Source organism: Haliotis rubra, unplaced genomic scaffold (genome assembly GCF_003918875.1).
Source record: "Haliotis rubra isolate DU_JTF1 unplaced genomic scaffold, ASM391887v1 Scf1094, whole genome shotgun sequence".
In the NCBI taxonomy this organism is placed as follows: Eukaryota; Metazoa; Mollusca; class Gastropoda; order Lepetellida; family Haliotidae; genus Haliotis; species Haliotis rubra.
Window position 1 is genome coordinate 352 of NW_025764997.1, and position 20,377 is coordinate 20,728.

The window sequence follows — 20,377 nt, forward strand, 5'->3', positions numbered from 1 at the left end:
AACATGGCATCATGACAGTGTCTTATAACTAGAGCTTTCTCCCCGTCATGTTGATATCGTTGGTACATATCTCCGTGTGTTTCCTACTCACCACCATGGCCGCCGGTGTCATAACATGGCATCATGACAGTGTCTTATAACTAGAGCTTTCTTTCTCTATCGTTGGTACATATCTCCGTGTGTTCCTACTCACCACCATGGCCGCCGGTGTCATAACATGGCATCATGACAGTGTCTTATAACTAGAGCTTTCTTCTCCCCGTCATGTTGATATCGTTGGTACATATCTCTGTGTGTTCCTACTCACCACCATGGCCGCCGGTGTCATAACATGGCATCATGACAGTGTCTTATAACTAGAGCTTTCTTCTCCCCGTCATGTTGATATCGTTGGTACATATCTCCGTGTGTTCCTACTCACCACCATGGCCGCCGGTGTCATAACACGATGTCACGACAGTGCTTCGACAATCATCGCTTTTTTCTCCTCAGTCATGTTGATGTCGCTGCCCACTACAAGCCTCATGCTGACAGTGTTTACATATGCACCATACACCCCAAATATCGGCCACAAGGGCTGACTGGAGTCTACATTGTCTAACGTCGACATCACCTTGTTCTCCTTCACATCAATGAAGACAATCTTCTTCCTGGCGTCATCATAGACAACACCGTAGTGTAGTGTGTGTGATGCCCCTGCTGTGTTGGGGATGGTGTCAGGTAGATGTAACACAACCTTTCCCTCCTTCCAGGTTATCCTGCATATCCCTTTGTGAGTAGTACAGTGGACGACGATCAAACTGTAGGCATGGGGACGACGGGCTACGTAGTGAGTCATGTCCATCTCTCCCTCAGCACAGACACCAACCTCCAGGATGAGATTGCCCCCTGGGAGTGTTTTGTCCAGTCCGACCCTGGTCTCCGTCTCCCAGTACTGGGGACAATCAGCCAAGGGGAGGGGGATAGTGCTGCATGTGCCCCCGTAGTTCGTCAGTCTCCCTTCCCCTGCAGACCTGGTGTCAGACTTGCTGTTGATCAAGTCCCCCTCTGTGTTGATGTGGGTGCGGTCAAGGTTAATTTTATCTGTGTCATACTTCAGATGTATACCTACAACACATAAACGTGGATTAGATGCTCATGTTGTCAATCACTGGGTTGTCTGAATAATTTCAAACCGCCGTCACATATCTGGAATATTGCTGAATGCAACGTTAAACAACAAACAAACGAGTAAAAGATAATCTTAAGAACAAAAATGATAAAAAACACAACAACGTGAAGGTCAGATTTGATCACTGATTGTTATGTACAGGCCATAAAACTACCGTATCCCGTGATGGGATTCAAACCATGGACCTTTTGATTGGAAGTCGGATGGCTCGTCCACATGGCCACAGGAAGCTGACAAAGCGAAAATGTCATATGTATATCATTTCACGCCCTGTCACATAAACATCGTATCTACTGAGTGTAACATTCTGAAAGAAGGTACAATAAGTGACCAGTCCAGCAAACACTAATCAGGTGTCACCGATTCAGAAGACAAATTCTCTCTAGGATGATGTTGCTGTATCCCAAATATAGTCAGCATTGACATCGGGATCAGAATTTGTGTTCAGCAAACTATGCATGTCGTAAGAGAAAACTAACGGAATCGGGTGGTCAGGCTCGCTTGGTTGCCACATGTCATCGTATCACAATTGCGTAGATGGATGCTCATGCTGTCCATCTCTGGATTGTCTGGTCCAGACTCGAGTATTTGCAGACCGCCGCCATATAGCTGGAATATTGCCGATTGCGCCGTTAAACAACAAACAAACAAACACTTTGTACGTCGATCATTAGCCAAACAGTTGTTCCAAAACATTCTACTACAGAATACACTGGGTGGCTAATGTAGCCAAGCCCCCCAAATCACCTCCATGATGTGACAATAGGTTCGGAGGCTGTAGTGTAAGCATAGATGGTAAATGGGTAGATTATGAACGTACACTTCAGCACCATCGACTTGTCCAAGGCGTCTGGTTTCAGCAGGTGAACATCGCATTCACTGAGCAGCCCTGCAACATCAACATTGCCATCACTTTGATAAAACAACATTTTCATATCTTGTAGTGAATGTCAATAATAAACCCAACACACAGGCCAACATTTTAGTGTTAGAACCTGACTCAGTTATCTGAACGAAGAAAGTAAAGGAACAAAGGTGACTGGACTTTACCAAGCAGGAAATGGATGGTTTCTGAGGCTCTCTTCACGATGTTTTCGTTCTCATCGATGCTCTGAAAAGATAACCCTTAATCAGACTTAATTGTCTGTAAGTATGTATGTCGGGACATATGGGGAGGTAGGTGATAGGTATGTACAAATATCTAAATATTTTAAACTTAACTCGGAAAAGAACATACAATGTACCGAATATGCCGTATATTTTATCTACTGGCACAGCGATGTTTCTGGATTGTTTTACAATGGTCTGACAACCTTATAACGGCCTACGATGTGTAGTCACTATAAAAGTGTTATCTATAAATTGTGCCCTTTCGTTGTCAACGAATACCTCCAAAATAACTGAATGAGTAAGTCAGTGAGTTTAGCTTTACACATTTTTTAGCAATATTCCAGCAATATCACGACGGGGACACCAGAAATGGACTTCACACATTGTGCCCATGTGGGGAATCGAACCCGGGTCTCCAGCGTGACCCAAAATAACTGAAGTTACCTTGTACTTCTTTTTAATAAAGTGAATGTTTAAAAGCATATCAGTCTCAGATTGTTAATTCTGATATAGCTTGCATGTATTTCGATTTTGGTTTTGTCTCAGTCAATGATCCTCTTCTGTTTTCCGATGTGCTGAATGAATGAATGAATGAATGAATAATTATTCCTTAACAATATTACCCGCATCAGCAATATTACAGCTATTACGCGGCGAGCGATGTGCTGTAGACATTAGATAGGTAATTATGGACATGTACTTCTGAAAACGGATTCAAAATGTTTTAGATCGTTGTCTTACATTTTAATTGGTTCTAGTACATTTAATACTTTGTAGTCATACATACTATCTCATACGCTCTTCTTTAGCGGTTATGGTGCATTATATTATTTTAATTACCAAACTCACGTTCTTATATTTGATTTCCATCTCAGCTATGAAGTCATGTTCAGTTTGAGTTTCCTTGTCTGAAACAACACCATGATGTAAATACACCCTTAAGAATGAATGAATAATTGGTGCTTTACGCCCCATCAGCGATAATGGGACATCCATAAGAAATCTCGACTGTAAAATTCCAACATATTATGAGCAAGTGTTACTGTTTATAAAGTGCGTGCTTTTTAAGTATCTAATACAACTCGGCTGACTAGACAATGGCATTGTGTCAATAACTACCGGTGCTTTAAGTATAATATTAGTTGTTTTTCGAGCAAAAAACTCGAGTTGCCGAGAATGATGTGTCACATGTTATATTTGGGATTACACTTTCTAAAAGTACAAATTCTAGTACATTTTGTTAGGTTGAGTCCAGCCGTGATTTGAACCCACACTCTCAGAGTCAGGCACCCGATCACATAAAGACAGCGATCTAACCTACTCAGCCACCGAGGTTTCCATAGAAATGGAAGTCTGACAACTGGTAGACTACATCATGTACTTTGTGTATCCCTCTGACAAATGTGAATTGACACCGCCCACATAGCCGACAGCTATAAATAGACAATGTCAGTTTGAAGGACGCTTCTTAGTAAATTACGGATTCTAGACCCAAAACAGTCATAGAATCTGTAATTTACTGAGAAAGTGTAGTCCCAAATACAACATAACACTATAGAACGCTGTTCCATTTCTACACGCAATAAAAAATCAACTCTGATCACTTTCTAAATGGCATTGTGTATCCATAAGAATAGTGCATCTGTAAGCACTATAGAACGCTGTTCCACTCCTACACGCAATAAAAAGAACGTGCAATCATATCTCATATAAATACCTCTTGCATATTGTTTTTCCATGTCCTTGGTCACGACAGCCCCAAATCGTGATATGTTTGATTTCAGCTTTGACAAGCCGTTGGTGTTAAAGACAGCTGCGGGTATGTCCTGTGTTTGAGTCTCAACAGTGTCAAGGAAAGCCCGAGTTGCCTCCCTTACAGAACTCTCCAACTCCAGGAGGTCTGATTGTGAGGCATACGTGAGAACCTTGGTGACGTAGTCTAAAACCTCAGAGCATTTCTTCGAAGCTTCTTCACATGTGTTTAGCTGAGTACGGAGACTTGTCTTGGTCGCCTTCGTCTGACCTTCAAGATCAGTCAGAAGTTCCTTCTCTCGTTGGTCAAGTTGTGATCGCAGAGTTCTAAAAGTATGGCCAATATTTTCTTTCAACGTGTTGTGCGTTGTATCTGTGATTTCGGTCCCTCGTCTGATATTCTGAATGTTGGACTGTTGGCGAGCTTGTAAGGTTGCCAGCTCAGTTTTGTGTTGGTCCAGCTGTTTGAGGATACTTTCAGCTACCACATCTACCTTCTCAACTTCATGATCTGCGTGATCTTCAAATCTGCATCTTCCACAAATCAAAATGTTGCATCTCCGATCAAAAAGATAAAGAGAGTCATGGCTGTGGATACTGCAAGGGGTTGGAATGTTTGAGACAGCTGGTTTAAAGTCGCTGAGGTTTTGAAGTACATGTTTTCTGGTCAGTTTGAAGTTGCTGTGCATATTCTGGCAGTATTCACAGAGGAGCTCTTCACACTCCCGACACCAACACACAGCCTGGTTGCCGTCATCTTCGTGTGTACAGAGAAGCTCTGTGGGGCGATGTTTGACTGTCAGATGGAATATTTCCTTCTGTCTCACTGCATCCTTCTGGAGGCTTGTGTCTGTGAGGTTGACCTCCCTCTGACAAGTAGAGCATGATATCACACCACCAGCTGCAGATGTCACACACGTCTCACACACAGCATGTAGACAGGGCAGTAGGTAGGGGGCGGGGCCTTTGAGGACAAACTGCTGATGACAGACAGAGCACTTTGGGAAGATGTCCATTCTGAAAGACAGTAGAATTTAGTGAGTGATCTATACGATATTTCCCAGTAAGATTACAGAATACCGGATACCTTCCGCCATCTTTGAAAGCACGCAAGTTTACTTTTGGTTAGGGTGAGGGTAAGGTTTAGGGTAATGTTTAGCGTTAGGGTGACGTGACACTAAACAGTATGGCTGGTAGGTATCCGATATTCTGTAGGTGTACCTATTTCCCTTTATGGTGACATGGGTAGTTTGCAAACCAACATAAAGTTGTCACCCAAAGAATAGTTAACAAGCATCTCAATGTTTAATTTACACCGAACGTCAAATCGCTTATTTCACGTACTCGTCTACAGATAGATTTCGCGGAGACGCAACAGTAAAATATCAGTTTTTATCAAAGGAGGTTATGGTGACATGCAAGGCCTGATCGACATATTTCTTTCACTTATATTTCACATCCATTGAGGAATGTACCTTAACTCCTACCTTACATTTTGTAAAAGCTTATACCTGATGTTTTGCCAGACAGTTTAACCATTTTATCTGTCCCAACATTGCATTGTACGTTTGTCCAACTATTTTAAATAAGATATGTCACTGTGTCCTCACCACAATGTGTTGTTGAGTTAGACTCTGTTTAGACTAACATCTAGTCTCTGGCATTAACACATTTTGCATGAAAACGGTTTTATATTTATGTTCATAAAATATAATAAAATGTCCAGAGACGCATTGCACTTATAGATAGCAACAACTCATAAAGATTCGGGTTAGAGTTGATGATTTTCAGCAACCCAGATTTGCTGCACGAGGCGACTAACGGATCGGCTGGTCAGGCTCGCTGACACATATCATCCGATCCAAATAGAAAGTCATGATGTTGTACACTGGATTGTCTGGTCCAGACTCAGCTTATTAACAGACCCAGGCCATAAAGTTGAATATCACTGAGGGCAACGTTACACAACAACCCCAGCCAAAACAACAACAATAACAACCAACCAACCAAACAAACATAATCCCCAAAACAACAGCCCATACAAACAAAACACACAACACACAATATCACACACACCAATGAACATTAACAAAAGTAATACATTGCAACGGGCACGCGCATGCACTGTGTATTATTATGACCGAACTTACGTCAGTTCATTTGTGTTGTTCAGTGAGAGGCCAGGCAGAAATTTAAAACAGAAATCTCACCCTGAGTATCATTTTACCAGCCCACTTCCATGTGACCTCTATGTCCCCGAAATACTGGGCGACGCGCGGCATATCAACGTTATCGCCTCAGCATAGTGAGAGATCCACACACATTCTTTTAACTGCAGCATATACCATTACAGGGCAGTATTTTCAACGCGACCACAATAACTATTCTGCAATAATCGATCTTTTCCGTGCTTTTGATATCTTTGCAGAGCAAGCTGGTACGATTTTTTACATAACGTACTTTTAAACCAACACTACACGGTAGAGGCTTGTTTGTCCAGACTGTGACACAAAACACTGTGTCAGGGCGTGAGTCCGCCATCATCGTAGAACGAAAGTAGAAATTTCATGTTGTTACGTATCACAAATAACCAGGTTGTAAACTGTATAACTATTGTATTTGTACCTCCAGCAGTAACAACGTTGCATCGTGAAATATACTAGCAAATGTTTGACCAGACAGATAACCGTGTACTGGCCTGCGAGATAAGAGACAGTTACAACACACCTACCTGACAAATAACTTCCTTCTGTGGTACAAAGGTCACTTCCGGCAGATGACACGTGACTAACATACTTTGAAGTGTAATCTATCTAGTGCATGTTTACATTGTTATTGCCTGACTACACATCCGCGCTGTTCATGTGTAGAGACACATGACAACAAGTGGGGGTATTGGGGCGTATATCTGGTGAATGAAACACAGCGTGTCTAATGTGTGTGTATCGTTCATCGTTGTGTGCAAACAAACAGGTATAAAAGGTACTCAATATGACCATTTCCCCAACCATCTTGTTCCCACACAAGGGGGCGGTGGGGTAGCCTAGGGGTTAAAGCGTTCGGTCCTTACTCTGAAGACCCGGGCACGATTCCTCATATAGGTACAATGTGTGAAGGCCATTCCTAGTGTCCCCCGCGTGATATTGCTGAAAAGTTGCTAAAATCTCACTCACTTAATAATCATCACTCGCTTAGATTCCCGGCATTAGGTTTACTACAGAAAAATTCCTTAAACATCCAAATCCAATACCTAATGACCAACACACAAAGGCAGCCATCTAACCCGCTCACAAAAAGTCTGACAACTGATAGTCTAGACCACGGACTTTGTGTAACCCTCTGACAAGTGTAAATTGGCATGGCTATTGCGGCCAAAAAACTATGAATAGCCATTGCCATTTAGAAAGTTCGTCAAAAGTACTAGAATATGTCCTTTACGGAAAACGTAATCCTATACATAACATGTGTAAAATGAAAATGCATTGTGCACGTGAACACCTTTTGTCTCCGTACTTTAAACTGGTGTTGAGGGAAAACTGACATGGCCATTAACAAAGCACAATAAGGGCCCCCTGTGTATGCGATGTAGTAAGTGAGTGTATAGTGTAAACGGGAATGGCTGGGATCGGAAAGCAGGAGTATGTAGTTGGGTTGTGTTTGTTTGTTGTTTAACTCCGCACTCAACACTATTCCAGCTATGTGGAGCAGTCTGTAAATAATGGAGTCTGGACCGGACTGTCCAGTAATCAACTGCACGAACATCAATCTACGTAGTTGGGGAACCGATGACATGTGTCAACCATGTCAGCGGAGTCAGCGAGGTCAGCGTTACACAACAACTCCAGCCAAAACAACAACAATAACAACCAACCAACAGAATACACTTGATGTAAAAAACAATGTTTCCAATTTTTCCCATCATCCCATTGGCGGCCATCTTGGATTTCAAAATGGCCGCCACATTCAATAATGTACTGAACTTTGTCAATGCAGTAATCAGTGTGGAATGAAGAGGCTGACACACTGATGATCTACCAAGCCATCTGTGCATCTCAGCGAAACTCGTGTGACTCTGAACTTGTTTTCTTCTCTCCAGATACTGCATACGTATTAGCCCCTGAAACACGTTGGACCCTTAATTCATGTTGGCCCATCATGTTGGAACCTCCATACGTATTGGCCCTCAAATATGTTGGAACCTCAATACGTATTGGCCCCTGAAGCATATTTGAACGTGCATACGTATTGGTCTCTGAAAAAATGTTAGACCCGTAATACATGTTGGCCCATCAAAACATGTTGGAACCTCCATCCGAATTGGCTCCTGAAACATGTAATAACCTGCATACGTATTGGCCCCTGAAACATGTTGGAACCTCCATACGTATTGGCCCGAGAAACATGTTAGACCCTTAATACACGTTGGCCCATCAAAACATGTTGGAACCTCCATACGAATTGGCCCCTGAAACATGTTAGAACCTGCATACATATAGGCCCCTGAAACATGTTGGACCCTTAATACACGTTGGCCCATCAAAACATGTTGGAACCTCCATACGAATTGGCCCCTGAAACGTAGAAACCTCAATACGTTTTGGCCCCTGAAACATGTTGGACCCTAATTCATTTTGGCCCATCAAAACGTGTTGGAACCTCCATACGTATTGGCCCATGAAACATGTTGGAACCTGCATACGTATTGGCCGATGAAACATGTTGGACCCTTAATACACATTAGCCTATCAAAACATGTTGGAACCTCCATACGAATTGGCCCCTGAAACATGTTGGAACCTCAATACGTTTTGGCCCCTGAAACAAGTTGGACCCTTAATTCATTTTGTCCCATCAAAACATGTTGGAACATCCATACGTATTGGCCCATAAAACATGTTGGAACCTGCATACGTATTGGTCCCTGAAACATTTTGGCCCCTTAATACATGTTGGCCCATCAAAACATGTTGGAACCTCCATATGTATTGGCCCCTGAAACATGTTGGACCCTTAATACATGTTGGCCCATCAAAACATGTTGGAACCTCCATACGAATTGGCCCATGAAATATGTTGGAACCTGCATACGTATTGGCCCCTGAAACACGTTGGACCCTTAATTCATGTTGGCCCATTAAAATATGTTGGAACCTCCATGCGTATTGGCCCCTGAAACATGTTGGAACCTCCATACGTATGGGCCCCTGAAATATGTTGGAACCTGCATACGTATTGGCCCCTGAAACTTGTTGGACCCTTAATACATGTTGACCCATCAAAACATGTTGGAACCTTCATAAGAATTGGCCCCTGAAACATGTTATAACCTGCATACGTATTGGCCCCTGAAACATGATGGAACCTCCATACGTATTGGCCCCTAAAACATGTTAAACCCTTAATACATGTTGGCCCATCAAAACATGTTGGAACCTCCATACGAATTGGCCCCTGAAACATGTTAGAACCTGTATACATATAGGTCCCTGAAACATGTTGGACCCTTAATACACGTTGGCCCATCAAAACATGTTGGAACCTTCATACGAATTGGTCCCTGAAACATGTTAGAACCTGCATACATATAGGCCCCTGAAACATGTTGGACCCTTAATACACGTTGGCCCATCAAAACATGTTGGAACCTCCATACGTATTGGCCCCCTGAAACATGTAGGAACCTCCATACGCATTGGCCCCTGAAACATGTTGGACCCTTAATACATGTTGGCCCATCAATACATGCTGCTCTCTTCAATACATTCCCAACATCACACCTCCGTGGTGTAGTGGTTAGAGCGGCCGCCCGGAGAGCGGAAGGTCGCGGGTTCGATCCCCGACCGCGTCATACCAAAAGACGTTAAAATATGGTACTTGTTGGTCCCTGCGTGGCACTCGGCATTAATGGGTACAACAAGGACTGGTCGGCTCGGAGTCAGTGTAATGTGTCTGAGTGGGGTATTCATGCTTCACTGCGGCATGGTATCTCATTTGGCTAGCACTATAAAACCAGCTTCAGTCTGGGCTAGTACAAGCAGCCGCACCTACACATGCACACGCATGCACGTCGTCACATGAGCGAAATATTCTCCTCACCTCACCTCACAAGCAGACAGTAGGAGATTGCTGCTGAATAGAAAAGATGTGGATAAGCAATAAATACATGAAAACGTCCTGCTGTATTAGATTATACTCAAAGCCAACTTTCATAGACACTTCATATCCAAGCCCTTTTTATTAACTAATTGCATATAATTTCTATTTCTCTTTTCAGGCTTTTATTTTTACCCACAAAAAAAAGAGAGGTTAGATGTGTATACAAGAATAATATAAGCGTAGTAGTGAAAGAGATTATTTACAGGTCTTGTTTTACATGCACATTTCTAGAAGTCCAGATATAATGAATGTCACTAACAAATTCACGTTCATAATTTGTTGTTATAAAGCGTGTTTATACCCACGACATCAAGATATACATAATGTGTACAGTATGGCTGGACTGACTGCGTCACCAACAAATTTCACGTTCATAATTTGTTGTTTTAAAGCGTGTTTATGCCCCCTACATCAAGATATACATAATGTGTACAATATGGCTCGACTGACAGTGTCACTAACACATTTCACGTTCATTACTTGTTGTTTTAAAGCGAGTTTATACCCACGACATCAAGATATACATAATGTGTATGGCTGGACTGACTGTGTCACTAACACATTTCACATTCATAATTTGATGTTGTAAAGCGTGTTTATGGCCCCGACATCAGGCTATACATAATGTGTACAGTACAGCTGGACATCCCTGTGTCCTCTGCGTGAACAATGTGTACAGTATGGCTGGACTCCGTGTCCTCTACGTTAACAATGTGTACAGTGTGGCTGGACTCAGTGTCCTCTACGTTAACAATGTGTACAGTATGGCTGGACTCAGTGTCCTCTACGTTAACAATGTGTACAGTATGGATGGACTCAGTGTCCTCTACGTTAACAGTGTGTACAGTATGGCTGGACTGAGTGTCCTCTACGTTAACAATTTGTAGAAAGCTATTATAATACAAACATTTCAAGTTCTGACAGCAACACGATGAGGAGATTAGTAGTAATCCGGGAGGAGCATCTTGCTTAGACAGGATATAGACTAGTGTCTGTCTGTCTGTCTGTCTGAAGTACCATCATCATAAAATAACCAAAACTTTCTTCTCTGCCATGTTTATGACGCTGTCCACAACGCTTTGTGTTGATCTTCACGACATGGCCGCCGGTGTCATAACATGGCATCATGACAGTGTCTTATAACTAGAGCTTTCTTCTCCTCCGTCATGTTGATATCGTTGGTACATATCTCTGTGTGTTCCTACTCACGACAGTGGCCGCCGGTGTCATAACATGGCATCATGACAGTGTCTTATAACTAGAGCTTTCTTCTCCTCCGTCATGTTGATATCGTTGGTACATATCTCTGTGTGTTCCTACTCACCACCATGGCCGCCGGTGTCATAACATGGCATCATGACAGTGTCTTATAACTAGAGCTTTCTTCTCCCCCTTCATGTTGATATCGTTGGTACATATCTCTGTGTGTTCCTACTCACGACATTGCAGCCGGTGTCATAACATGGCATCATGACAGTGTCTTATAACTAGAGCTTTCTTCTCCCCCGTCATGTTGATATCGTTGGTACATATGTCCGTGTGTTCCTACTCACCACCATGGCCGCCGGTGTCATAACATGGCATCATGACAGTGTCTTATAACTAGAGCTTTCTTCTCCCCCGTCATGTTGATATCGTTGGTACATATCTCCGTGTGTTTGTAAAAAAGATTTGGTTCCCCCATAGTAAAAGTTCCGGCGGAACTTTTCATTCAAACATTTGTTCCTGTAATAGTGCATGCGGAACAATTATTTCGTTCCGCACACACAGAATTTATTCCGGGTAAAGAGGAACTTCCACACACATCATAAAGTGTCTAAAAAGAGGGTTTTGTTTGTTGGGGTGGTCTTAAAAATTGGGGCGTGGGGGGAACGGAAAGGAAAAAAAGATTTTCCTACTGTATTTGTTCCATATGGAACAAATCATGTGGCTATCAAGAAGCAATTATCATGTGTGAAAGTTACTTAATTTTTTTTATGAAAATACATTGTAGATTCCCCAGAATGCGAACCGATGATTCTATATGAATCTTGTGTTAAAAAGAGTTCAGTTATTATGTAACCAAGTTACCTTCATTAATCAGGTTAGAGTCAGTAGCCAGGTTACAGTCGAAATGTAACCAAGTTACAGTCTGTAGCCAGGTTACAGTGAACATGTAACCAAGTTACAGTCAGTCAGTAGCCAGGTTACAGTCATTATGTGACCAAGTTACAGTTAGTAAGTAACCAGGTTACAGTCAACGTGTAACCAAGTTACAGTCAGTCAGTAGCCAGGATACAGTCAACATTTTACCAAGTTAGTCAGTAGCCAGGTTACAGTCAACATGTAACCAAGTTACAGTTAGTCAGTAGCCAGGTTACAGTGAACATGTAACCAAGTTACAATCAGTCAGTAGCCAGGTTACAGTCAACATGTAATCAATTAACAGTCAGTCAGTAGCCAGGTTACAGTCAACATGTAACCAAGTTACAGTTAGTCAGTAGCCAGGTTACAGTCGACATGTAACCAAGTTACAGTCAGTCAGTAGCCAGGTTACAGTCAACATGTAACCAATTAACAGTCAGTCAGTAGCCAGGTTACAGTCAACATGTAACCAAGTTACAGTTAGTCAGTAGCCAGCTTACAGTCAATATGTAGCCAAGTTACAGTCAGTCAGTAGCCAGGTTAGTGAACATGTACCCAAGTTACAGTTAGTCTGTAGCCAGATTACAGTCAACATGTAACCAAGTTACAGTTAGTCAGTAGCCAGGTTACAGTCGACATGTAACCAAGTTACAGTCAGTAGCCAGGTTACAGTCGACATGTAACCAAGTTACAGTTAGTCAGTAGCCAGGTTACAGTCAACATGTAACCAAGTTGAAGTTAGTCAGTAGCCAGGTTACAGTCAACATGTAACCAAGTTGGACGAGTCCATTTTGCATTCAATAATCACTGGAATAGGTTAGGCCTACGGTATTTGTTCCTGTTCTAGGGAATATTTGCCGTATGTGCGGAATTTTTATTCGTGTCATCCATTCTCAATTTCACGGCATTTATTCCGAACCGGAACATTTACTACTCGGAACTAAATCATGTTTACATGTTCCTACTCACCACCATGGCCGCCGGTGTCATAACATGGCATCATGACAGTGTCTTATAACTAGAGTTTTCTTCTCCCCCATCATGTTGATATCGTTGGTACATATCTCCGTGTGTTCCTACTCACGACAGTGGCCGCCGGTGTCGTAACATGGAATCATGACAGTGTCTTATAACTGGAGCTTTCTTCTCCTCCGTCATGTTGATACATACGTATCTGGGTGTGATCATACTCACCACCATGCCCGCCTTTAGCATGCCACATCACGACAGCGCCTTGACAATCATTGCTTTCTTCTCCTCTGTCACGTTGATGTCACTGCCCACCACAAGTCTCATGCTGACAGTGAGGTAAGGTGCGCTATACACCCCGAATATCGGCCACAGTGGTTGACTGGAGTCTACATTGTCTAATGTCGACAACACTTTCTTCTCCTTCACATCAATGAAGACAATCTTCTTTCTGGACAACACCGTAGTGTAGTGTTACCCTACATATCCCTTTGTGAGTAGTACAGTCGTGGACGGTCATACAGTAGGCATGGGGACGACGGGCTACAAAGTGAGTCACGTCCATCTCTTCCTCAGCACAGACACCAACCTCCAGGGTGAGATTGCTCCGTGTGAGTGTTTTGTCCAGTCCGACCCTGGTCTCCGTCTCCCAGTACCGAGGGACAATAAGCCAAGGAGGGTGGGGTGGGGGTGGGGGTAGTGCTGCATGTGCCACAGTAGTTCGTCAGTCTCCCTTTCCCTGCAGACCTGGTGTCAGACTTGCTGTTGATCAAGTCCCCCTCTGTGTTGATGTGGGTGCGGTTAAGGTTAATTTTATCTGTGTCATACTTCAGATGTATACCTACAACACATAAACGTGGATTAGATGCTCATGTTGTCAATCACTGGGTTGTCTGAATAATTTCAAAGCGCCGTCACATATCTGGAATATTGCTGAATGCAACGTTAAACAACAAACAAACGAGTAGAAGATAATCTTAAGAACAAAATGATAAAAAACACAACAACGTGAAGGTCAGTTTTGATCACTGATTGTTATGTACAGGCCATAAAACTACCGTATCCCGTGATGGGATTCAAACTATGGACCTTTTGATTGGAAGTCGGATGTCTCGTCCACATGGCCACAGGAAGCTAACAAAGCGAAAATGTCATATGTATATCATTTCACGCCCTGTCACATAAACATCGTATCTACTGAGTGTAACATTCTGACAGAAGGTACAATAAGTGACCAGTCCAGCAAACACTAATCAGGTGTCACCCCAAATATTGCTGTATCCCAAATATAGTCAGCATTGACATCGGGATCAGAATTTGTGTTCAGCAAACTATGCTTGTCGTAAGAGGAAACTAACAGAGTCGGGTGATCAGGCTCGCTTGGTTGCCACATGTCATCGTATTACAATTGCGTAGATGGATGCTCATGCTGTCCATCTCTGGATTGTCTTGTCCAGACTCGAGTATTTGCAGACCGCCGCCATAGTGCTGGAATATTGCCGATTGCGCCGTTAAACAACAAACAAACAAACACGTTGTACGTCGATCATTAGCCAAGCAGTTGTTCCAAAACATTCTACTACAGAATACACTGGGTGGCTAATGTAGCCAAGGCCCCCAAATCACCTCCATGCTGTGACAATAGGTTCGGAGGCTGTAGCGTAAGTTAGATTATGAACGTACACTTCAGCACCATCGACTTGTCCAAGGCGTCTGGTTTCAGAAGGTGAACATCGCATTCATTGATCAGTCCTGCAACATCAACATTGCCATCACTTTGATAAAACAACATATTCATATCTTGTAGTGAATGTCAATAATAAACCCAACACACAGGCCAACATTTTAGTGTTAAAACCTGGACTCAGTTATCTGAACGAAGAAAGTAAAGGAACAAAGGTGACTGGACTTTACCAAGCATGAAATGGGTGGTTTCTGAGGCTCTCTTCACGATGTTTTCGTTCTCATCGATGCTCTGAAAAGATAACCCTTAATCAGACTTAATTGTCTGTAAGTATGTATGTCGGGACATATGGGGAGGTAGGCGATAGGTATGTACAAATATCTAAATATTTTAAACTTAACTCGGAAAAGAACATACAATGTACCGAATATGCCGTATATTTTATCTACTGGCACAGCGTTGTTTCTGGATTGCTTTACAATAGTCTGACAACCTTATAACGGCCTACGATGTGTAGTCACTATAAAAGTGTTATCTATAAATTGTCCCAACTTCGTTGTCAACGAATACCTCCAAAATAACTGAATGAGTGAGTCAGTAAGTTTAGCTTTACACATTTTTTAGCAATATTCCAGCAATATAACGACGGACGACACCAGAAATTGGCTTCACACATTGTGCCCATGTGGGGAATCGAACCCGGATCTTCAGCGTGACCCAAAATAACTGAAGTTACCTTGTACCTCTTTTTAATAAAGTGAATGTTTAAAAAGCATATCAGTCTCAGTTTGTTAATTCTGATATAGCTTGCATGTATTTCGATTTTGGTTTTGTCTCAGTCAATGATCCTCTTCTGTTTTCCGATGTGCTGAATGAATGAATGAATGAATGAATAATTATTCCTTAACACCCGCATCAGCAATATTACAGCTATTCGCGGCGAGCGATGTGCTGTAGACATTAGATAGGTAATTATGGACATGTACTTCTGAAAACGGATTCAGAATGTTTTAGATCGTTGTCTTACATTTTAATTGGTTCTGGTACATTTAATTCTTTGTAGTCATAAATACTATCTCATACGCTCTTCTTTAGCGGTTATGGTGCATTATATTATTTTAATTACCAAACTCACGTTCTTATATTTGATTTCCATCTCAGCTATGAAGTCATGTTCAGTTTGAGTTTCCTTGTCTGAAACAACACCATGATGTAAATACACCCTTAAGAATGAATGAATAATTGGTGCTTTACGCCCCATCAGCGACAATGGGACATCCATACGAAATCTCGACTGTAACATTCCAACATATTATGAGCAAGTGTTACTGTTTATTAAGTGCGTGTTTTTTAAGTATCTAATACAACTCGGCTGGCTAGACAATGGCATAGTGTCAATAACTACCGGTGCTTTAAGTATAATATTAGTTGTCTTTCGAGCAAAAAACTCGAGTTGCTGAGAATGATGTGTCACATGCTATATTTGGGATTACACTTTCTCCGTAAAGTACAAATTCTAGTACTTTTTGTTAGGTTGAGTCCAGCCGTGATTTGAACCAACACTCTCAGAGTCAGGCACCCGATCACATAAAGTCAGCGATCTAACCTACTCAGCCACCGGGGTTTCCATAGAAATGGAAGTCTGACAACTGGTAGACTACATCATGTACTTTGTGTATCCCTCTGACAAATGTGAATTGACACCGCCCACATAGCCGACAGCTATAAATAGACAATGTCAGTTTGAAGGACGTTTCTTAGTAAATTACGGATTCTAGACCCAAAACAGTCATAGAATCTGTAATTTACTGAGAACGTGTAGTCCCAAATACAACATAACACTATAGAACGCTGTTCCATTTCTACACGCAATAAAAAATCAACTCTGATCACTTTCTAAATGGCATTGTGTATCCATAAGAATAGTGCATCTGTAAGCACTATAGAACGCTGTTCCACTCCTACACGCAATAAAAAAGAACGTGCAATCATATCTCATATAAATACCTCTTGCATATTCTTTTTCCATGTCCTTGGTCACGACAGCCCCAAATCGTGATATGTTTGATTTCAGCTTTGACCAGCCGTTGGTGTTAAAGACAGCTGCGGGTATGTCCAGTGTTTGAGTCTCATCAGTGTCAAGGAAAACCCGAGTTACCTCCATCACAGGACTCTCCAACTCCAGGAGGTCTGATTGTGAGGCATACGTTAGAACCTTGGTGACGTAGTCTAAAACCTCAGAGCATTTCTTCGAAGCTTCTTCACATGTGTTTAGCTGAGTACGGAGACTTGTCTTGGCCGCCTTCGTCTGACCTTCAAGATCAGTCAGAAGTTCCTTCTCTCGTTGGTCAAGTTGTGATCGCAGAGTTCTAAAAGTATGGCCAATATTTTCTTTCAATGTGTTGTGCGTTGTATCTGTGATTTCGGTCCCTCGTCTGATATTCTGAATGTTGGACTGTTGGCGAGCTTGTAAGGTTGCCAGCTCAGTTTTGTGTTGGTCCAGCTGTTTGAGGATACTTTCAGCTACCACATCTACCTTCTCAACTTCATGATCTGCGTGATCTTCAAATCTGCATCTTCCACAAATCAAAATGTTGCATCTCCGATCAAAAAGATAAAGAGAGTCAGGGCTGTGGATACTGCAAGGGGTTGGAGAGTTTTGGACAACTGGTATAAAGTCGTGAGGTTTTGAAGTACATGTTTTCTGGTAAGTTTGAAGTTGCTGTGCATATTCTGGCAGTATTCACAGAGGAGCTCTTCACACTCCCGACACCAACACACAGCCTGGTTGCCGTCATCTTCGTGTGTACAGAGAAGCTCTGTGGGGCGATGTTTGGCTGTCAGATGGAATATTTCTTTCTGTCTCACTGCATCCTTCTTGAGCCTTGTATCTGTGAGGTTGACCTCCGTCTGACAAGTAGAGCATGATATCACACCACCAGTTGCAGATGTCACACACGTCTCACACACCGCGTGTACACAGGGCAGTAGGTAGGGGGCGGGACGGAACCTTTGAGGACAAACTGTTGATGACAGACAGAACACTTGGGGAAGATGTCCATTCTGGAAGACAGTAAACTTTAATGAGTGATCTCTGTTATATTTCCCTTTATGGTGAGATAGGTAGTTTGCAAACCAACATATAGTTGGCACCCAAAGAACAGTTAACAGGCATCTCAATGTTTAATTTTACACCGAACGTCAAATCGCTTATGTGACCAAAGGCATTTGGGTCCACAGTAGAATGTTGAAAAAAAGACCATTTTAAAGCCCTTTTTGCCGTTCTCTGCGGTGTTTTTGCAAAGTTTTGTTCGTGCCACACAATCGTAAACACTGGAGTTTTGTAATCTGTAATTATACCTATCCATATATTCAAGTACTCGTGTATAAATATTTGACCTCGAGACAACGCACCCGTAACAGCACCTGTTTTTTTCAAAGGTGGTTATTGTGATTTGCATGCTCCATTCGACAGATTTCTTTCCTATATTTTCCAAATGCACTGACGAATGTACCTTCAAGCCGATATAATATTTTGTAAAAACCTATTTCCTGATCTGTTACCAGACAGTTTAAGCATTTCATATATCCCTAACTTTGCATTGTCTGTTTGTCCATCTATTCAAATAAGACATATCACTGTGTCTTCAACACAATGTCTCGTTGAGTTAGTCTCTGTGAAGAATAACAGCTAGTCCCTGACGTTAACATAATTTCAGTACAAATGCTTCCTAAAAAACATTAATTAAATATAATAAAAAGGCTCCAGACACACATTCAGGAAAGCAACAACCCGTCATGATCCGGGTTAGAAAAAGTCGCAAGAGTCGACAAAGGGGATTGGGTGGTCAGGTTCGCTGACTTGACTGACACGTTATAGTATCCAAATTCTGTAGATGCTCATGCTGTTGATCACTGGATTGTCTATCGTCGTATTGCTGGAATATTGCTCATTGCAGCGTTACACAACAAACAAAATCCATCAAAGCTTATAAAAGAAGCAAACTACAATAAATTGCAAGACGCACCAGACTGTGTATGTCAGAACTAACGCCAGTTTATTGTATTGTATGAGAGACGAGGCAGTAATTTGAAATAGAAACCTCTTCTCAGACACATAATACTGTGTCTGAATAGGCTTGTGCTGCTTTATGTCATCGAAATACTGGGCGCCGGACAACACATCCACGTTCTATCCACAACCCACAGAGGCGAGGCGGTTCGTTAACAACGAGAGTTCCCTTGTCATGTATGTCAATACAACATATCCCTGCAGTGCAGACTTTTCACCACGATCACAATAAGAGAACTATTCTTTCAATAGATCCTTTCCGTACATTCAACATCAGCACAGTGGTAGCTGGTAGGATTTTGCATAGAGCACACTTTCAAACTACAGCAAGCCGACAAAGGCTTGTGTGTGCACGCTATGGCACAAAGACAGTGTGTCGTGGCGTTTGTGAGTAGCAATTACAAGCTGGTACGAAACATACTTTCAAACTAACGCAACACGATGAGGCTTGTCTGTCTCGATATGACACAGAGCAGGCGCGTAGCAAGCCAATTTGTTTTTCGTGTAAGCCCGATAGGTTGTAAAGCTTTATATTGCGATAGTATTGAGGGCTTTCTCAACCTTTTATATCAACAATCATGTTTAAGCCCGGACTGTTTTTTATAATGGTAGCTACGCCCCCTTCACAAATAACCAGGATTTACAACGTACGACCATGGTATTTGTACCTCCAGCGGTAACAACGTGGCAACGTGACATATACTAGCAAATGTAGGACCTGACTAATACCGTGCACTGGCCTGCGAGATGAGAGACAGTTACAACACACCTACCTGGACAAATAACTTCCTTCTCTGTGGCACAGATGTCACTTCCGGCAGATGACACGTGACTAACATACTTGAAGTGTAATCTATCCAGTGCATGTTTACAGTGTTATTGCCTGACTACATATTCGTGCTGTTTGAATAGACTGACACATAGCAACATGTGGGGGTATTGGAGCGTATGTCACAGCGTGTATTATATAATGTGTGTATGTGCAACCAAACAGGTAGAAACCATCAATCCTACTCTCCCTGCACACGGGGCGATGGGTAGTCTAGTGGTTAAAAGCGTTCTCTCGTCCAGCAGTAGACCTGGGCTCGATTCCCCACATTGGTACAATGTGTGAATCCCATTTCTGCTGGTGTTTTCTCAGCCGGCAGTCGGTTACGGTGGTGGTGCATTTATGTAAGGATGTAGTGTATCGACCGTTGTGTCAATTCGGGCCTCATCTAAACAACCCAAACCTAATCTCGTATGTGACAAAATAGGACGTTAATGCATGTTACTGACTGACTGAGTTTGGTTTTACGCCGCTTTTAGCAATATTCCAGCAACATCATGGCGGGGGACT

The 20,377-nt window shown here is 42.3% G+C and overlaps 1 protein-coding gene across 3 annotated transcripts; it reads right to left on the reverse strand.

The window, feature by feature from the left end:
* Positions 1-295: 295 nt before the first annotated feature.
* Positions 296-19,896, reverse strand: LOC124283503. 3 transcript variants are annotated; one of them, XM_046719563.1, is made up of 6 exons: positions 19,812-19,896; positions 3,999-5,050; positions 3,131-3,189; positions 2,222-2,282; positions 1,992-2,060; positions 296-1,107 (listed from the first exon to the last, which is right to left on the reverse strand). In XM_046719563.1, the coding sequence occupies exons 2-6, from the start codon at positions 5,047-5,049 to the stop codon at positions 452-454; spliced, it is 1,896 nt and encodes a 631-aa protein (XP_046575519.1). In that variant the 5' UTR covers position 5,050; positions 19,812-19,896; the 3' UTR covers positions 296-451. The 3 variants fall into 3 exon arrangements, with proteins under 3 accessions (XP_046575519.1, XP_046575521.1, XP_046575520.1); XM_046719565.1 differs by lacking the exon at positions 19,812-19,896 and adding an exon at positions 13,508-13,724; XM_046719564.1 differs by lacking the exon at positions 19,812-19,896 and adding an exon at positions 6,244-6,262.
* Between the last annotated feature and the right edge of the window lie 481 nt (positions 19,897-20,377).